The sequence below is a fragment of the Protopterus annectens genome, chromosome 6.part0, assembly GCF_019279795.1.
Source record: "Protopterus annectens isolate FY-2018-M chromosome 6.part0, PAN1.0, whole genome shotgun sequence".
Lineage (NCBI taxonomy): Eukaryota > Metazoa > Chordata > Ceratodontiformes > Protopteridae > Protopterus > Protopterus annectens.
Window position 1 is genome coordinate 1,110,422,761 of NC_056737.1, and position 21,367 is coordinate 1,110,444,127.

The following is a 21,367-nucleotide window of genomic DNA, read 5'->3' on the forward strand; positions in this document are numbered from 1 at the left end:
CTTAACTTGTGAAATCATTACTCTTTCTTGGGAAAAAAATGACTTGTAAAAGCTTTTATTTTAAATGCATGTGACAGTTTAAGATGATTTCATGCATAAACACATACAAAAAGCTTATCCATCCCTTTTAAAAGCATACATCTATTGTTCATATAGCTATTAGAAATCAATATTCTGATATCCCTTTTATAGGACCCTTGTTTAGTGTCAGCCCTACTTCTGTAAATATTAGTTTTACTCTGAGATAAAATTACACTTTCAGGCACATTTGCTCTAACACCAGGCAACTCTGCAAAATATTTACTTACCACTGACCCAGTAATTGGTAGGGATTTATCAGGGCTGGTTGTATGAACACGGCAATCTGCAAACAATTTAATTTCACCGGAACCTTGTTTTTACTTCCATCCATTGAGGATTTACGCTGGTCAACATTCTTTCAGTGATTAATAAAAACAATAGTGGTGAAAGAGATCAACCTTGTTTAGTTAACTCTTTCCAAAGAAGAGAGAAAGATTTTTGAACAACCCAGTGAGAGGCAGATTTGTTCTTTAAATAAAATTTCAAACAAGGCCAATTTATGCACTGTATGCTACGAGGACGACCACACAAACTGTATTTTAAAAGTAACAATGAAGGACCAATGTAAACAAGCATTCTGACAACTGCAGACTAATTAACAAGGCTCTGACGTAGTCTGTACTACATTTACACTTTGCAAGGCCAACTTGACCACTTGATCCTTATGAAAGATTTTAAGCAATAAAATGGTATAAGTCTATTAGTATTTTGGCACAGCTTTGTCTCTGTAGAGACAAAAGATAAAGTCTGAAATGTGAAAGTGCCAGGTGTTTTTTAGACTTCAGGTATGGCACAAGGTGACATCTCCTCTTAGAATAAATATCTTGAACACATTTAATACAGAAGGGTAACTGATCACACAACATGCACGTCTTTAGTTAACCCAACAGGTGCAGAAGCTTTAAATCTGATGACAGACTCCTTGTCCTATGTAAAGAGATTCAACTGGTGACGTGCCTTTGTGAAGATTGCCCCCAGCCAGATGCATTAAGAGGGGGAACTAGTGCTGTTGCAGCCTAAAGGGAGTCACTAGCAAGACTTTTGGGGAGTCCAGCTGAACCTTCAGCAGAGCTTTTGGAAGTAGAGGAAGAGGAGGGAAAGCATAAAAAACTTCCCCCTTCCATGGAGTGTACGTTTTCCAGGCCAGATGGCTGGGAGAGGAAGCTGCCTGTTCAGAGAGGAGGCAAAAAGATCTACCTGAGGAATACCCACTGATGGCACTGTCCAGAAACACATCTCTGTGAAGCATCCATTTGTGAGCCTGCATTTGGACCTGCTCAGATAGTCTGTCACAAGATTCTGCTCTGAAGGAATGTAAACTGCCTGAAGAGTTAACTGATAACAGACTGCCACTTCCCAAGCCTGAAGTGCCATCCTGTAGAGAATGGTAAGATTTTGTGCCTCCCCTGCTTGTTGACATACCACATCACTGTAGTGTTCTCTGTGTACACCTTCAAGGGGCGAAGAGAAAACATAGGATGAAAAGCCTGAAGGGTCAGAATCACAGTGCTGATCTCTTTAATGTTGATACAGTCTGATTTCTGATGGGGTGGCCAAAGACAGTTTACTTTCAGGTGACGAAGAGGTGCCCCCCACCACATGTCCGAGGGCATCAGTGAACAGTTCCTGAGAAGAGAATAGATGCTGAAAGGCCAGCTTATGTTGGGAGCGAACTGTAGCATCCACTACTTGAATTCCTTCTTGAGATACCACTGAAGCTTCTGCATACGCAGTCTGGCAAAAGGAAGCATCAGAATAGAAGAAGCCATGAATCCCAGTGACCGAAGAAACTCCCTGGCTGTCATGGCAGTCTGGGAAAGAACAGACTGAAAAAGGCAGTCAACAACAATACCTCTGGAGGCAGAAGAGCAGCCAACATTGGCACCATCTGAATCCTGCAACCCAGATACACATGATCCTGAGATGGCGACATGAGAGACTTTCGGAAGTTGATAATAAACCCCAGATTCTGAAGAATAGAGAGGGTGAGCTGCTAATTCCACAACAACTGACTGGGAAAAGGCACCTGAAACCAAGTCGTCTAGATAAGGAAAAATCTGAATGCCTTGGAGCCTGCAGAAGGCAATTACAGGAGCTAGGAATTTTTTGAATACCTTTGGGGCAGTAGAGAGGCTAAAGGGCAAAGAGCATTAAAAAATGAGAGGAAGAGATAAGAGAAACATAAAAATGTCCTGTAGACAGAGTGAATAGGGATATGAAGGTACACATCTTTCAGATCAAAAAACACCAGGAAAGCCTGGGGTTATAAAAGTGGAAACAGAGGTTGAAGAGCAAACATCCGAAAAGAAGGGATCTTGAGAAATGTGATGAGCCAAGTGAGATCCAAAATGGGTCTCCAAGTGCCCATCCCACTTTAGGGGGGGGTGCACAGGTCAAATGGTCACTTGGTTCAACAGGGAACCTATAGAAAATGAGGAAGTTGCTCTAGAGGAGGTTCAAGAATCTCAGAAAAAGGAGAGATTTCCATATCATGAAGTAACCCTGATGGACGACAGAAAAACCCAAGAGTCGAGACACCAATTCGGAAGACAAAGGGAGAACCAAAGGGACAAAGGAACCTGGTCTAAAACGTGTGTGTGTGTGTGTGTGGGGGGGGGGGGGTTGTCAAAGAAAAGCAGGCTCAGACAAGTGAGGCTTCTGGGCCATAGAAATCTGAGAATCCTTAGCACAGCCTCTCACCCCTCCTGCCCTTAAGAGGCCTGGTGGGGCTGTCTGCAAACAAAATCAGATCAAGACGGATAATTCCTCTGGAACTCAGGGATAGGAGAGACAAAAACAGGTTTAAGATTTTGTCTCTCTCTTGGAGACTTAAGTCTGCGGCAGCATTCCCAAAAAAGTGAGCATTATCCAAGGGTGCATCCAGCAACTTGGCCGTAATGTCCTCAGAAAGACACATAAGACAAAGCCAAACCCAATGCCTCATGATGGACTCAAAAGCCACAGCTCTAGAAGAGGCATCAGCAACATCATAACTACACAAGAGTGGCCAGCCACTTGAGAAGCAGAACCTAAAAAAGGATAAGGCAGAGGATTTGACATCAGAATCAGGGAGGGCAAAGATAAGCCAACAAGCCTCAGCTACCACGGCCAGAGCATAACTGGTCATGTGGGTCTGGTAATCAATAGCCCTAAAGGCCAAAGTACATACAGTGTAAACTTTGCCAATCCTTTCCATTGCCCTGCTATCCATATCAGAAGGCAAAAGTTTAGGTTTGTCAGAAGAAATGGACACCGCAACAGGATCAGCAGCAGGACATTTAAATAAAAAACAGACAATTCTCAGGGACCTTCTAGAACCCATCAGGTTTCTTAGGCGCAGGAGGCTGAGAATCAGAAGATTAGGAGACTCAATTAAAGTATCGAACAAGGCAGCCAGTACAGCAGGAACTGCTGATGGCTTAGGAGTATCCACCTATAGTAACACAGCAGGAACTGCTGATGGCTTAGGAGTATCCATGTGACGTAACTTATACCTTCTCTGAATATCTGACACTTAAGAATCCCACTTAAAGAACTCCATCATCCTAGCAATTATGTCCCCAAAAAGGACAACTCCGTGAAAGGAGACTCAGGGTCAAGAGACTGCATCAGAACCATACACCAAAGGCTAAGGCATCTGTGAAGAATAGGATAAAGATCCTTCACAGACAGGAAATCTTCATCTGAGGAATCTGGTTTCCTAAACCATTTAGAAGGGGTAGAGGTACAAGGAGGAGAGGGCACTAAAACCCCTTAAAGTGGCTTTCTGGCCATTAAGGCAGAGAATAAGCCCCGAGTACACACCTGCCATTGTCTTGGAGGATCTACAGGACAAGGGAAAACATGCGAAGGAACATCAGCCCTAACAAACACCAGACGTTCTGACCTTTGGTGAGACTCAAGAGAAACTGGAACTTCCTCCCTGAACAATATCTGCGGAATCCCTCTAGGACCCTCCAGGATAAGTAACCATGTTTCCCCTTGACATCTGGAGCAGATGGCTGCAAAGCCTTACAGGACATGCGAAAAGACGGATCCATGCTGGCCTCTGGTGGGGTCACAGCAAAGGAACCCAATGAAACACAGAATGACCTACAGAACTAGCAGGAGAGCTAGTACATTCTTCTTGATGGGATGTCCAGTGAAGGCTGGGCAGGCAAAGAATCTGGCTAAGACTTCTTGGCCTTCTTACCAAGCGGTAGAATCTTGGGGTGAAATCCTTCATGGTACCCTGGGCCAACTGTCTTAAGCCATTTGTTCAAGATAAATGGTCAGGGAAGACAAAATGGCTACAGAGTATCTTAGGCACAAATGCCTTACAGACACTACTAGAGGTATGGTTGTGGGAAGTGCCCAAACACTGACTGTGATGATCCTTATGGAGAATCTGCCTCCCACTTTGACATTTTCCCCTCTTGGATGACATGAACTCTAGGTAGTCATAAAAAATACAAGAGTAAAATGGAAACCACAAAACAACCACAACAACCACCACAACAACAACGGGGCACTTATCTGGTGTTGTCAAGAGGTCAGAACAGCAACAAAACGTTCCAACCAATTGGCAAGAATGGTGTTTGAACTGGTGGAAAAAAGTTCTTGGTAGTTGCATCTGTACATCCCTTTTATGCCCTACATTCTGTCTGAGGAGCACACATAGGACATACGGCACAAACAAGATCCTTCAAGCTTTTCAATACTGGCTGAGCGACGGGCTGACAGGACATTGCTTCTTTCAAGAATACTGCAACAGTGATATAGACAGAAGTACATCATACAAACTCCAAACATGCATTGATCAGATGTCAGGATTGAATCTTGTACATAGGAGGCCAAACAGTCTCTATGTCCCCCCCTGTGCCAAAAATGTGTGTTCCTCTTGGTGTGGTAATACTGCTGCTCCGAATGATATAAGCAACATACATACTATGGCATATATTCTGTTAGGTACTGTTTCTAGCACTGTCACTTCCTTCTTTTCAACGGTCATATTTTGAGGTATGCCACGGTCATATTTTGAGGTATGCCACGTATACAAGCTCTCAAAAAGTCAACGATTGTAGGAAGGTAGTATTCCACATTGCCAAAATAAAATGCTGGAACTTACATTCATAGCACTGTGCGATGATCTATAATCACTTAACGTTACTGTGGTTCCTGCCTCACATGTCATTGTCACACACTCAGGTGACAAAATGTTGGTGTCTTTACCTGTGTCTCCATACTATAAAGAGTCCTTCAGTGTAAGTTAACCATTTAACACAGTGAAAGAAATACACTTCAATAATCTCCCTTTGTAATATTACAACAGAGAGATATTATGGTGTGTAAAAGATGCACTACAGCACTAGAGAGTCATAACTTCTTAAACATGTGAACACTGCAATACTGCTTAGGGAAAAAAACTTACCGGATTCCTGATGTCAAGCCATTCTGACGTCTTTGAGTCAATGAATTTCCCATCAATAAACAGCTTTGTTGTTGGCTGTGGAGAAAAGATACAGTGAAGAGGGAGATGCAGTCAGAAACAGTTAATGATCACCGAATCGTCTTTTATCCACTGTTGTCCAATAATGTTAGAGAAAAAAAATCTTGAGACCAAAAACACTAATAGCAAAGGTCTTCTAATAAACATCATTCTACGTACAACGCTCTCATTTATGCTGCATTTGCACATACAGGTCTCCACTGGTTTTCCTGTTTGCTAAACATGCAAGTGGGCCACTTTTATTTCTACAGAGGAGATCTCATGGCATACACGTATACTACACTGTACCCCATTTCTTATCCTGACAGTGCAGACCAGCGTACCCTAATCTGAGATATACATAATGAGGAAATGTTAACATATACCCGCACAGCACTTTCAGGTACATTACACTAAAATTAGCATAAATTCCAACATCAGAACATCTACTATGATGATTAAAGTACACATTCACCACAGTGCAATCAGTGGACCATAGTGCTAAGCACAACTAAATATGGATACAGCTCTTTTCTTCTGGTGACCTGAGGTAAGACGTATTTGGGTCAGCCATTACACACCTTTGTATTTAGGGCTGTAGTGTCCACAGGGTGTGACAAATCATAAGGACTTACAATTACGAGGTAAGTGGCGAGTAACCATTAACACTACAGCAGAATGGAGTTAATATATCAAGAATGCAGGTATGTGTAACTGATTCCAGAAAGCAAGAGATAAGTATTTGCCACAAGCAGGTGGATTTCACCAAAATAAAAATCACATGGTCAGGGGCACTGTGCAGTTAGAAAACTGGAGGGGGCACAAAAGCCCAGCTTTTCTGGGGGTAGGAAGGAGGTAACTGGAGGGTCAAAAGGATCTCCCCTAATGAAAAATGTTTGAAAATTTGAGGTGAGATGAGAAACTGGAGCATGTTACAGTACAGTAAGAATTGTTAAGCAATGACAAATCTAATTAAAGTGATGACATTCATCTTAAAAGAATCCCCCAGTGACTCTGCCATTATCACTCATGTATACAGTAATTAGCAGTTGCATATTTAAATATACGACTGGACTATACGTGCAAAGAGGTCCAGAACTTGGCATAAACACAAAGTACAGTTGTGTACCTACCACAAATGTAGATGTTAGAGTGTATTCACTGTTGCAGTCATAACAATTGGGTTATCCTGCTGGCAGGCTACCCGCAGTCGGCCCGAGTTCCAAAGTCTGGGTCCGGCGTCGGTTGCTGTCGCCTCCTCCCTGACGGGAGTGCACCAGGGGTATAGAGGATGCAGCAGACGCCATTTTCTTCAGTTTTTCTTGCCCCAGATGTCAGGTGCCCCTAAAAAGGTAGGCTAAATTGTGCCAATAAGCATGCATACACAAAAAACAACTTTTCCTTCATCTACAAGCAAATATACCACATAGGTTGTATAGAATAGAAAAGTACAGATAAGTCCCAGCAAGGAAAAGGGGGATGGTGGGTGGGTAACCTGGCTGCAACAGTGAATACACTCGAACATCTACATTTATGGTAGGTACACAACTGTACTATGTTCATCGTGTTTCACTGTTGCAGTCATTACAATTGGGTTGAATCCCAAAGCTAAGGTTGGGAGGCTGGCTAAATAGGATTAGGAGAGGCTATCAGGCCCTGCAGAACTGCAGTGGCAAAGCCTGCCCTGGATTTAGAGTAGAGAGGTAAGTGATAGTGCTTTGTAAAAGTATGCACTGAACTCCAAGTTGCAGCTAAGATGTCTTTGGTTGGTACCCTCTGAGGAAGGCTGCTGAAGTGGCTGCTGCTCTGGTTGAATGTGGCCTAATGCCCTTAGGCACTGATTTGCCATGCTGTGAATAGCAGAAACGAATGCAGTGGCCTATCCACTTTGAAATGGTCTGTTTTGAGATAGGCTTTCCTTGTGATTCAGCATATGCCACTAGAAGTTTTTCGGTCTTTCTGAAAGCTTTGGTTCTATCCAAGTAGAAGCGTAGCTGCCTGTGAATGTCCAAAGAATGTAGAAGTCGCTCATCCTTATTCTGTGGGTTTGGGTAAAAGGTGGGCAAATGAATTGTTTGGTTAAAGGCCACACTGGACACTACCTTAGGCATAAATGTAGGGTTTGTCCTTAGAGAAACCCTGTCAGGATGGAAAATGATAAAAGGTTCCACAGCCATGAGTGCATGCAACTCTGAGACTCGTCTAGCAGAGGTAATTGCTAGGAGCAGAGCTGGTTTCCAGGATAAGAATTTTATATCAGCTGCAGAGGCTGGCTCAAATGGAGGCAGTGTCAGTTTTTCCAAGACATAGTTGAGGTCCAAAGCAGGTATGTTTTTGGCTCCTCTGAGGTACTGTCTTGGCAATGGATGAGAAAAAAATAGGTGGTTCTGTATTGTAATGAGCTGAAATGGCAGAGGCATGAATTTTAATTGATGAAAAGGAAAGGCCTTTATCCAGCATCTCAGTTAAGTATTGCAAAATTTGAGGAATATTTGGAACAGTCGTGTCAATACCTAGTGCCTGGTTCCAAGCACAGAATCTCTTCCATTTTTCTGCATAAGATTTTCTGATGCTAGGCCTCCTGGCCTCCAAAATAACATCCATCACTGCTTTAGAGAGAGGTGTGTCTCGAATGGCTACATTATCCACCATGCTGCCAGGTTTAAGGTCCCGAGTTGGCTGTGCAGTATCTGACTGTCTTGTTGGGTCAATAAGTGAGGAATTTGAGGTAATGTCCAAGCTTGGCATTGAGACCAGCTCTTTAGGATTGAGTACCAGTACTGGCAGGGCCAGTCTGGGGCAATCAGTATCATTTTTGGCTTCTCTTGGCCTGACCTTGAGGAGTACCCTGGGGAGGACAGGCAGAAGAGGAAAGGCATATACTGTTAGATTTTTCCAGCTGAAAGATAGAGCATCCACTTTCCATGCTTGCTTGTGATAAGTCCTTGTGCAGAATATCTGTAATTGGCAGTTGTGAGGGGAGGCAAATAGGTCTATGTCCTGGCATCCCCAGTTCCTTGTTATCATGCTGAAGACTTGTGGGTCAAATTTCCACTCGTGGGGATCCATTAGGTTTCTGCTTAGTTTGTCTGCCAGAGTATTTATCCTTCCTGGCAGGAAATGTGCTTGCAGATGTACTTGGTAAGTCAATGCTGTGTCCCACAAGTTCATGGCTAGCCTGCAGAGGGGGTAGGAATGTGTGCCCCCCTGCTTGTTTATGTACCACATGACTGTAGTAATGTCCGTCTTTATCAGTAGGTCTTGGATGAAGTTGATCCTTGAAGGCTGTCTGGGCATTCTGAACAGCTAGCATCTCTTTTTGATTGATATGTAGATGCATTTGACTTGAGGACCATGTGCCCTGAATACATCTTCCTGCCATATGGGCCCCCCAGGCATAATCTGATGCATCTGTTGTCAATGTCTGCCTGGCTGTGGGTAAGGTCAATGGCTGTCCCGTGTTGAAGTGACAGGCTTTTGCCCACCATCGAAACTCCTGTTGCAGTCAGGGAACGAGGGTAATTATTGTTTCCAGGCTGTGGCAATGTTGAGTCCAAACACTTTTCAGATACCAGTGAAGTTTCCTCACCTACCCCCATTCTACTACCTACATTTTAATAGCACCTATTAGCTTTCATCTGGCATTCTCCCATCCCCCTTCCAGTACCTTTACCTCACCACTCTATCTTCTGGTGTTGCATCACCAGGTAAAACAGTTCCTTAACTCACTAGCTGAATCACATATAATGATATACTCCTCTTTACTACCCCTCTTGTTCACACCATACCTCCTTACCTTGTATGAAAACCAGTTTCTCACGGGATTTCAGGTCCCAAAAGGCCATACCATCACCCCAGCTGTAAATCCTTCCACCTTCAACCATACTTACAGTACCAGATCCTATCCAAAATCTTGTTCAGTCTATCAACATCTCAAACCCAGGCACATTAGCTCTAGATCCAAACACTACCACAAACTAAAACAAATTCCTGAAGTTCATCACCAAGTATAGACTCAACCTAATACTTGGTGGTGATATTCATCCCAATTCTGGCCCACTCACTTCAGATACACATACCCCCTCTACTTGCAATCTAAGCTACAAACCTACAATTAATAGGCCAACTAACTCTCTCCTAGTCTGTCATCTCAATATAAGAAGCATTAACAGCAAGGTACATGAATTGCATGCACTTCTGGATGCCCACTCCCCTGAGATTCTCTGTTTATCTGAAACCTGGTTAAAACCTAACACTAAAGACAATGAAGTGTTACCACCTGGGTACAACATACAAAGGCTGGATCGTGCTTCGAGGAAGGGGGTGGGGTAGCTGTACTCTATAAATCTGAGTTGAATGTCACCATAGATGTAATACAACCACCTCAGATTAACAACTCCAAGATTCTTGCCATCAAATTGCAACTTAATAAAAATAAATGCATTAATATCATCTGTATGTACATTCCCCCAGGTAACAATATATCTACATTTGAAGATATCCTGCACTGGCTATCATGTCACTACCCCCAAGAAACCCTACTACTTGGAGACTTTAACATAGACTGGGGCACCTGTTCCTCAGAATCCCAAACCACCCATATTAACCTGCATGCATTTACACAAATAATATCCACCCCTACCAGGATAGGTACACCCAACCAAAAAGAAAGTATACTTGACTGGGTACTCATAGTCACCCCCAACTGTACATCTCTGGTACCTTCCTTAATGGTCTAAGCAATCACCTTCTCACATATGTAATTAAGCACAAAACCATTAATTCCCAACAACCCTTACTCAGAAAGGTTAGAAACAATAAAAACTTTGACCATGCCAAATTCCAACAAGAACTAAACTCATGTAATTGGTCTATTCTAAAACACCTCCCCTTAGAGGAAACAGTAGCATACTTAAACAAATAATTCCTTGAGATCCTTGATTTGCATGCACCTGTTCGTTCAAAGAGAACCAAGGCAAAAACTGCACCATGGCTTTTTATAGAGTCTAAACTCAAAATTACCCTTAGAAACAAAGCATGGGCTTTATGGCGTTCTTCTAAAGACCCTCAAGATCACATTAAATACAGGCAATCCAGGAACGAAACCAAAAAATCAATTTTACAAGACAAAAACAATACTACTGTAATTTACAGACAGTAAATCAAATTAACCCTCAGAAGTTTTGGGCAGGTTTAAATAATCTACTACATCCTGGACAAACTTCAACCCCAATCCCTGCTGCTACTATTGATAAAACCCCTGAAGATGTTTCTGATAGTTTTAACCAATTCTTTACTGAGACAATTCAAGCACTAACTAGCCAACTACCTCCTAGCTCCCCTGGTCCTGAAAGTAGCACCCCAAGAAACCTACTCGCGTTCAGCTTTCAACCAGTCGCCACTTCACTTATCTGTACCTTGATCAAAAAATTAAAACCCACTACACTTTCTGCTGATCAACTCCTTGCCGAGTACCTACAAAAAAAATCAGCTGATGCTATTGCTTACCCCGTCTCAATACTAATCAATCAAACCATAGTAGAAGCTAAAATTCCCACCATCTGGAAAATATCCTATGTAATCCCACTTCACAAAGGAGGCAGCTCTACTGAATTCTCCAATTATAGGCCAATAGCTATACTCTCTCCACTTGGAAAGATTATGGAAAAATGTATTCATAGACAACTCATGCACCACCTAATCCAGAATCGCCTTATGGCAGACACTCAGCATGGCTTCCGTCCTCATCACAGCACTACTTTAGCCCTCCTAGCCTTTATCAACACCATAAACCATAACCGCAACAATAATTATATATCCTCAGCCCTCTTTTTGGATCTTTCCAAGGCATTCGATATAGTTGATCACCAACTTTTAATCCACGCCCTGCAAACATTCTGTCTAGATACTAGAGCCCTCCAGTGGTTTCAATACTACCTGAATGGTCGACAGCAGGCTGTCCTCTGGCAGAACAAACTTTCTAACCTTCTACCCAACACCCTTGGAGTACCAGAAGGCTCTGTACTAGGGCCCTTGCTGTTCTCCATCTTCATTAACGACCTTTATACTGTCATCCCCAAAAGTCAGCTGTATCCAATATGCTGATGACTCTACTCTGATTTGCTCAGCCACATCTCCAGTAGAGTTATGGTCAGCTACCCAGACCATCTTTAATACAATAGAAAACTGGCTTTCTGAACATCGTCTGATCCTAAATCCCAAAAAAACTAAAATGCTGTTATTTTCACCAACACGTAGGTCTACCGCTTTCACCTTTACCATAAAATCAGATGATGGCACAATAATCTCCCCTGACCCATCTACAAAACTATTAGGTGTCATCATAGACAATAATCTAAAATTTGACCTACATGTTAACCAAACTATCAAAACCATCAATAAAAAAGTAGGGTTACTTTACAGAATAAAAGCCTTCCTAACCCCTCCAGCTAAAATTGCCATAGCTCGCTCTTACCTTATTTCAACCCTTCTGTATGCATCCCCTCTACTCTCGAATTTAAACAAGACTGTCCTTAAACTCTCAATTTGCTACAACCACATTGCCAGGTTTGCCACTGGGCTGCCTTTTAGGACACATCATTGCATCAATCTAAATCAGCTTGGGTGGCTTGAACTACCCAGCCTAATCCAGTATAACCAACTGATTATGGCCTATAAAATCCTCGATAATCCGGACAATACTCCTGCACTTAAAAATATTATCACCCCCTATAACAATCCTAGATCGCTTCGATCCTCTAACAAACTACTAATTCAGACTAGCAAAATTAATAACACAGCCGGTGATTCTCTCTTTGCAAACTCTGTAAGTAGATCCTGGAACTCACTTCCAGCTGATATTACCTTACTTTCCACCTTAGGTCAATTTAAAACGAGACTCAAACAACATTTGTTACTACTTGCTATGTCAATGTATCAAGCCTGGCTAACTCGAATGTGTAAAAATCTGTTAACCAGTTTACTGTGTAATTTAATTTAATCCTGACTTGTGCTCAGGATTAACTGTAACCTGTGGAACTTATTTAACTTGCTTACTTATGTAATCTCTGTAAATAGTCTGTTTGTAACATGACCACCCAGGACAAATGGGTCTTAAATATCGTATCTCAAGGCTACAGGTTCCACTTTTAACACCCTGCCAAAGGAGTGCCAGAAGATAAGTGCTGTGTACTGGCAGGGGGGAAGTCATTGAGACCGTTTCCTGTATGGCTGTGATTTTTCCTCTCCGCTTTTGGGGGTAGGAGCACCCCATTGTTTAGGCCTGTATGAGCCTTGGGGCTGTGATCTGCCTCTGGGGCGTCTGCCTCTCTGTGGCCTGTCTGACACTGGAAAGGACCAATTCTTTGTAGGCCAGCTCCTGCTAAATCTGCGAGGCTGTACCTGTAAGAAATCCTTCACTGTTTGCACAGATTTAGCTTTGTCCTCCATTTTCTTCAACACCTCTTCTGCTTTAACACCAAACAAGGTATCATGTTGTAATGGAGCTTCTAAAAGCTTTGCTTTAACATGATCGGGCAGATTCTGTTGTTTTAACCAAGCATACCTCCTAATGACAGAACCTGTAACTGCGGCCCTGCAGGAGGCCTCTAGAGAATCAAAACCACATTGCAAAGTATGCTTTCCCACTTGTTCAGCTGCATGCAATAAATCCTGCATTTCTTTGTTTTCTGCACATTCTGAATTTGTCAACATTTTCTGTTTAAGCAGTGACATAAGATATTGCTGATATTTAAGCATATGAAAATGACAATTTAAAGCTCTTACAGCCAAGGTAGCAGAAGTATAAATCCCCCCCCCCCCCATCTGTCCAGGGCCCTTGAATCCCTATCAGAAGGGATATGGTTTTTTGCAGTGGAAGCCTTGACCCCCTTTGGGACCCTGAGAAATAGTTTCTGGGTCAGCAGCAGGGTTTTTGTAAAGAAATTTATGAGAATCAGGAACCTTGTAGTATCTGTCTAGCTTAACAGGAGCTGGTGGTAAAGAGTCAGGAGAGAAACCGGACTCTGAAAATACATCATCTACAATGTCTAAAACAGGAGGAATAGCAAGGGGCCTGTGCTGGGGTAATAAAAGGAAGTCTCTGAGCCTTTTCTTGGATTCTGAGTAATCTTGGCTCTCCCAATGGAAGTGCTCCCTCACAGTATGCAGGGTCTCACCAAAAGAATAATCCTCAGGAGGTGAGGCTGAAGGGATAGATTCTTCAGCATCAGAATCCTCATAGGGAGGAAGGGAATATTCCTGTTCAGAAGAGGAATCAGAAGAAATGGAAACCTGATCTGAAGATTCATATTCTATGGCTCGCCTAGGCCTGTTATCAGGAGGGGGATGGGAACCCCTGATCAAAGTAATTAGGTCTTCGGCCATTTTAAGCATCTATTTTTTAGGCATGGAGGCCTGTCCAGGAGAATGCTGTACTTGTTTCTTTGTCTTTAGAGCTGCTTTAGTCTTTGCCTTTGCAGCTGAATATGGCTTTACATATAACTGTGTAGGCTTGAAAACACCCTCAGAAGCCGATGCCTGCTCAGCTGCTCCACACCCATCTGAGGGAATAGTTTCAGAGTGTCCAATACCTTGAGTTTCCAGTGGCCTAGTCGGCTCCACGTGGGAGTCAGAAGTGGCCTGTGGCTCTGAGGTAGCAGGCGTCAGGGAATGCAAAAGTGCCTCACTGAGAACTGGCGAACTGGCGACAGGCCTAACGGAAGCCTTGTCGGTTTTGGACCTCGGATGCCTGTCCTTTTCTTTTTCTTTGCGCTTTTTATAAACTCCGGTAGTTGGCCGATCCGACGGCATTATAGAATTGAATCTTCTGCCAAAGTAATGAAATGCAAAATCGTACCGATGCTTAATAGTGCGTTGGTTAAATCTAGCACAAAACCGACAGCTAGCAACGTCGTGGTCACGACCTAGGCAAGGAATACAGTAAGAATGAAAATCCTTATGAAGGTATTTGCTTCCCACAAGAAATACAATTATTAACTTTTTCTGACGTTGGTCTGGAGTAAGAAAAAAAGTTTCCCCAACGGGGTACTTAGCTTTAATGAAGACTTCGGATCTGAAAATCTCAGGAGTCGGCCGACCGGCACGTGCAAACTACTTTTGTTTCAGGCACCGCGTGGCAAGACGTCAGGGAGGAGGGGACAGCAACAGACGCCGGACCCAGACTTTGGAACTCAGGCCGACTGTGGGTAGCCTGCCAGCAGGATAACCCAATTGTAATGACTGGAACAGTGAAACACGCTGAACATCACAAACACTCATACACAGGCAGCCATGAAGACACACACACGTATGAATTAGCATGCATAATATTGTACATGTTCACAGAACTATTAAATACAACACTGTACTACTAAAACAATTTCCAGAACTGTACTGCAGAGGGGTGGCAGGGGTGCAGACAGAACATTCCATTTTGTGTACACCATCTCCTTTTACTGCTTCCAACCCCTCTGATATTTTAAGCAAATGGACACCTCTTTCAAAATGTTGCCCCTTGCAGTTAACAAATGTACTCATCATTTTCAGTGGTTCTCTCTAAAATTAATAAAGATATTGATTTTAGATATGCAATCCTTTCTATAAAACATGTACTTGTTGTTTGAGACATTAATTTAGACAGCTGTAAAAAATAATATGGGCTGAAAAAATTACTGATGTAAAAAAACTGTATTTTGTACTGCACAAAGTGTATGCCTGGCTACACACCCCTGGGGTGTAGGGCTTTCTGCTGTTGCAAATTGGGTTACCACCCGTCTCTGTTTGGGAGTTGTATCCTAAGAAAAAAAAATTTAAATAAATAACGGCAAATGCCCTGAGATTTTAGGACAAAAAATATTTCCCAAGTTTTCTTATTAATTACATAAAATAATTATTTTGTATCTGAAACACTTAAATGTTATATGCAACAACATAATCAACTCAAATGTTACATAATAAGTTATGTACCTACCATAACGGTCCATGTTAGTTGTCTTCTTCTTGCCTACTTTCTTGCTGGATGGGTTCGGAGCCGACCCTCGGCTCCGACTCTGCCTATACTAAAGCTCGAGAGCGATTTTTACTGGCTCGAGGCTACCCTATATCCCACAATGCTAGGCGCTAACTACCCAGATCTCGTTTGATAGCTGAAACCATAGCAGTTCTGATCTCCAATATAAGGAGAAGAGGAAACCTCACTCGTAAGTCACCTAGACCTATAGCTACCAGTAAAGATAGCCAAGGGGGCTAATACTGAGGCAGAAAGAAGATCCCCAAGGATCCTTAGGTCTGTCCAGGCTACGGGGATGGGGGGTGGGACGCAAGAAAGAAAGACGGAGAGAAGAAGACAACTAACATGGAACGTTATATGGTAGGTACATAACTTCTTAATGTTAAGTTGTCAATCTCGCCTTCATTCTTGCTGGATGGGACCGCGTCCCTAGCACCTTCACCCTGAGTGGCTCATCGAAACAGACTCTTGAGAAAGCACAGTTGTGTACACCTACCATAAATGTAGATGTTAGAGTGTCTTCACTGTTGCAGTCATAACTGTAGGGTGCTCCTGCCAGCAGGCAGCCCGAGGTCGGCCAGAATCCCAAAGTCTGGGTCCGGCATCGGCTGTACAAGCTAGTACCCTGACGTCAGTATGCTCTGGTACATAGTCCACAGCCGATGCCATCTTCTCCAGCCTTTCTTGCCCTAGATGTCAGAAGTCCCCAATAAAACAAAAATGAATCCAATAAGGAAACACAAATACACCACAAAAGAGAAAAAAAGAGGGGATAGGAGGGAGGGAAACACCGACTGCAACAGTGAAGACACTCGAACATCTACATTTATGGTAGGTGTACACAACTGTACTATGTTCTTCGTGTTTCACTGTTGCAGTCATAACTGTAGGGTGGAATCCCAAAGCAGTGAAAAGGGGGAGGAGGCTTTAGACAGAAGAAGGGGAGGCAAGAATACCCTGCAAAACAGCAGAGGCAAAGCCTGCCCTGGTCTTAGAATACAGTGGAAGATTGTAGTGCTTGGAAAAAGTATGCACAGAACTCCAAGTGGCAGCTTCCAAGATCTCCTTGGTAGGAACTCCTCTGAGGAAAGCTGTAGAAGTGGCAGCTGCTCTAGTAGAATGACTTCTAATGGTACCTGGAAACTGTTTCCCATGATGAGTGTAACAAAATCTGATTCCATAAGCAATCCATTTGGAAATGGTCTGTTTAGAAATAGGCTTTCCAAGAGAACTGGAGGCAAAAGAAACAAACAATTGAGAAGACTTTCTGAACTCTTTAGTCTTGTCCAGGTAAAATCGTAACTGCCTGTGTACATCCAATGAATGCAAAATCCTTTCCCCTTTATTTTGAGGATTAGGAAAGAAAGTAGGAAGGTGAATTGTCTGATTTAAAGCCACTTTCGAAATCACCTTAGGCATGAAAGTAGGATTGGTCCTCAAGGATACTCTGTCCTGATGGAAAATAAGGTATGGTTCCACAGCCATGAGAGCCTGCAACTCTGAGACCCTTCTGGCAGAAGTCAATGCCAATAAAAGAACAGTCTTCCAAGATAAAAGCTTGATATCTGAAGATGCAGCAGGCTCAAAAGGAGGCAAAGTAAGCTTTTCTAAAACATAGTTAAGATCCCAGGCAGGAACAGGAGGGGTCCTGGGAGGCCGTAAATTTTTAGCCCCTCTCAAGAATTGTCTCACCAAAGGATGAGAAAAAACAGGAGGGTCAGAATTGAAATGAGCAGAAATAGCAGAAGCATGAATCTTAATAGAAGAAAAGGAGAGGCCTTTAGATAAAAGATCCGAAAGGTAAAGCAAAATAGAAGAGAGATCAGGTACCAGAGGATCCAAGCCTCGGTCCTGCATCCAAATACAAAACCTCTTCCATTTAGAGGCATATGATTTCCTAGTGCTAGGCCGTCTAGCTTCCAGAAGAACATCCAACACTTGTTTGGGAAGACTAGAGGAAATCAAACTCCTTTGAAGAGCCAAGCTGCCAGGCAAAGGGTCTTGAGATTGGAATGTAGTAACTGACCCTGATGCTGGGACAGAAGAGAAGGGTTCTGAGGGAGAATCCAAGGAGGCTCCAAGAACAGGTGCTTCAAAGTTGGGTACCAAAACTGTCGAGGCCAATTTGGAGCAATCAAGATGAAAAACTTGGGCTTGTCCTGTTTTATCTTCAGTAATACCCGAGGTAGTAGAGGAAGAGGAGGGAAGGCATATCCTGAAAGGCTTCTCCAGGTGAAGGACAGGGCATCCACATTCCAAGCTGTTTTGTGGAAGGACCTGGTGCAAAAGCGAGGCAGCTGGTGATTGAGATGGGATGCAAACAGATCTATCTGGGGACATCCCCAAACTGCAGTAATCCTGTTGAATAAGTTGGTGTCTAGCATCCATTCGTGAGGATCTGAAATGTTTCTGCTCAGGCTGTCTGCTAAGAGATTCTGTTCCCCTGGAATGAATTGTGCCTGGAGATGTAGATTCAAATTTAGAGCTGTGTCCCATAAGGCCATAGCTAGTCTGCAAAGGGGGTACGAATGAGAACCCCCTTGCTTGTTGATGTACCACATGACCGTGGTGTTGTCTGTGCGAATTAGCAGAGGCCCTGGTTGCAAAAGGTTCTTGAAGGCTAGAAGAGCATTTTGAACCGCCAACATTTCCTTCAGATTGATGTGCCAGTGAAGATGGTCCTTTGTCCAGGTTCCCTGCTGGCAATTGTCTAGAAAGTGTGCTCCCCAAGCATAATCCGAGGCGTCCGTAGTCAGGATTTGAGTAGGTTGAGGTAGACGAAAAGGCTTTCCTTTGTTTAGAACACATGCCCTGGACCACCAGAGGAATTCCCTCTGGAGACAGGGGATTAGAGGATTCAGAATATCCAGATCGTGGTGATGTTGTGACCATACACTTTTCAGATACCATTGAAGCTTTCTCATATGAAGCCTTGCATTTGGAATCAACAGAATGCAGGAAGCCATGTAGCCCAGAGTCTGCAGGAATTTCCTCGCAGTGAGCTGAGGTAGAGTTGCCAAGGTGTTGAAAATAGAAGCCAGCTGTGTTTGTTTTTCTGGAGTGAGGAAGGCCCTTTGCAAGGTTGTATTTAAGAGGGCTCCCAAGAATACCATTTGTTGAGAAGGGATCAAATGTGACTTTGTGTTCACTGAGAACCCAGTAGGAGGAGAAGACGTTGAACGAAGTCCAGATGTTGAAGTAGAAGATCTTTGCTGTCTGCCTGAATAAGGCAGTCGTCCAAATAGGGGTAAATCTGGATCCCCTGAAGTCTGCAATAAGCTACTACTGGTGCCAGGCACTTGGTAAAGACTCTGGGCGCAGTAGATAAACCAAAGGGCAGTACAGAGAATTGAAAGTGCCTCGAACCTGCCTTGAACCCGAGGAATTTCCTGCGTTCCTGCCTGATGGGAATGTGTAAATAGGCTTCCTTTAAGTCCAATATCACCATCCACGGCATCCTGAGATAGCATTGGAATGAGTTGCTGCAGAGTAAGCATCTTGAATTTTGGAATTTCCAAAAAGGTGTTTAACACAGAAAGGTCCAGAATAGGTCTCCATGAGTTTTGTTTTCTTGGAACCAGAAACAGCCTCGAATAAAAACCTTTTCCCATCTCTGAGAGAGGAACAGGCTCTATGGCTCTCATGGCCAGAAGAGCATCCACTTGATTTAAGGCCTCTGACCATTGATGTTTTGGCAGATCTGGCCAACCGTAAGCCCTTGGCAAAGTATGAAAGTGGAATTTGTAACCTTTTAAAATCACGTCCAATACCCATCTGTCCTGGGTAATATGAGTCCAATTTCTGTAAAAAAGAGACAGTTTTCCTCCGAGAGGGGCATCCAGGTGAAGGGGTCCTGCAGCCCAACTTAGAGAGTCATTGAGTTTGCTTTCTCTGAGATTGGGATCTGTCTTCTCCCCTTCTAGGTGAAGAAGCAGTCCATTGTCTAGATCTGTAAGAGGCCTGACCTTGACCGCGACCTCTGGAGCGTCTATATCTTCCTCTTTGAGGCCTGTCAGACGTGGGAAAGGACTAATTTTTAGAGGGCCAATTCCTGGAAAATCTAGGAGGCTGAACTTGCAAGAAATCTTTAACAGTCTGCATAGATTTTGCCTTTCCTTCCATCTTTTTAATAACTTCCTCAGCCTTAGATCCAAAAAGAACATCATGCTGAACAGGGGCATCTAACAACTTAGCCTTAACCTGTTCAGGTAAACTTTGTTCACGGAGCCAGGCATGTCTCCTGATAACAGTATCAGGGGCTGCAGCCCTGCAAGAAGCATCCAAAGCATCAAAACCACAATGTAAACTATGCTTATTCACTTGTTCAGTAGCATGCAAAACATCCTGAAGTTCCTTATCCTCTGCACATGCAGGAAGGGAAGCAAGCTTTTGCTTTAAAACAGACAAAAGAAATTGCTGATACTTAAACATATGAAACTGGCAATTTAAAGCCCTTACAGACAGGGTAGCAGAAGTATATACCTTTTTTCCCCACCTGTCTAAAGCACGAGAATCCTTCTCAGAGGGAATAGGATTTTTAGAAGAAGCAACTTTAGCAGCCTTAGAGCCCTGAGAAATAGTTTCAGGATCCGCAGAATGGTTCTTAAATAAAAATAAATGAGAGTCAGGAACCCTATAAAATCCATCAGGCTTAGAAGGAGCAGGAGGCATGGAATCAGGATTCAAATTAGCCTCAGAAAAGGCATCATCTACAATGTCCAAAACAGGAGGGATAGCTAAAGGCCTATGCTGAGGAAGAAGAAGAAATTCTCTAAGCCTCTTCTTGGAAGCAGAATACTCCTGACCTTCCCAATGAAAATGTTCCCTCATCTCATGCAAGGTTTCCCCAAAAGAGAAATCTTCAGGCGGAGAGGCCGAGGGTAAGGAGTCCTCAGCATCCGAATCCTCATAAGGAGGAAAAGAATAGTCCTGATCTGAGGAAGAGACAGAAGATACAGAAGCCTGGTCAGAGGAATCCAGAGGAACATCCTGTCGAGGCCTTTTCTCAGGAGGGGGGTGAGAACCCCTGATCATTGTGAGCAAATCTTCAGCCATCTTTAATAATTGCTTCTGTGTCCTGGGAGTAGATTCAGAAGCAACTTGAGCAGGAACTTTAGACTTAACAGGAGTCTTTGTCTTTGCCTTTGAAAAAGTAATGTGAGTAGGCCTGAAAACCCCCTCAGAAGCCGGTACCTGCACAGCGGTTCCGGACCCATCTGAGGGAGCGACGTCCGAAGGTCCTGCAGCAGTTAAAATAGTAGGCCTTGATGGCTCCCCATGGGAGTCCGTATCGGCCATCGGTTCAGAAGTGGCGGATGACAGGGGCTGCAAAAGCGCCTCACTGACGACAGCCGAACCGGACGCTGGCTCCAGCTGCAACGAGTCCTGTTTGGACCTCGGAGGCCTGTCTTTGTCTTTGCGCTTCTTTTGAATTCCGGTAGTGTCCGACGACATTCTATAATTGAAGCGTCTGCCAAAATAATTTAGAGCCCAATCGTACCTGCGCTTAATAGTACGAGAGTTGAACCTGGCACAGAACCGACAACAAGAAACGTCGTGGTCAGGGCCTAAGCAAGGTAAACAGTAAGAGTGGAAATCTTTATGAGGTATTTGTTTCCCACATGTTATACAATTATTAACTTTTTCTGACATCGGAGGAACAAGAAAAAGATTCCCCAACGGGGTACTTAGCTTTGAGAAGAGAAGTAAGAACTTCGGACCGACAACAAAATACGCTGTTCGAAAATCGCCAACCAACGACTTGCGAGCTGCTTTCCACCGCACGGCAAGAAAGACTGGAGAAGATGGCG

General features: G+C 43.4%; 1 protein-coding gene across 1 annotated transcript in view; it reads right to left on the reverse strand.

Moving 5' to 3' along the window:
- The window catches only part of ALDH6A1 (aldehyde dehydrogenase 6 family member A1), a 403,302-nt gene that overhangs the window by 285,560 nt on the left and 96,375 nt on the right, over nt 1–21,367 (reverse strand). The window contains exon 3 of the mRNA XM_044074724.1: nt 5,492–5,566. Coding sequence (XP_043930659.1) covers nt 5,492–5,566 — 75 coding nt within the window. The remainder of the gene's footprint in view (nt 1–5,491; nt 5,567–21,367) is intronic.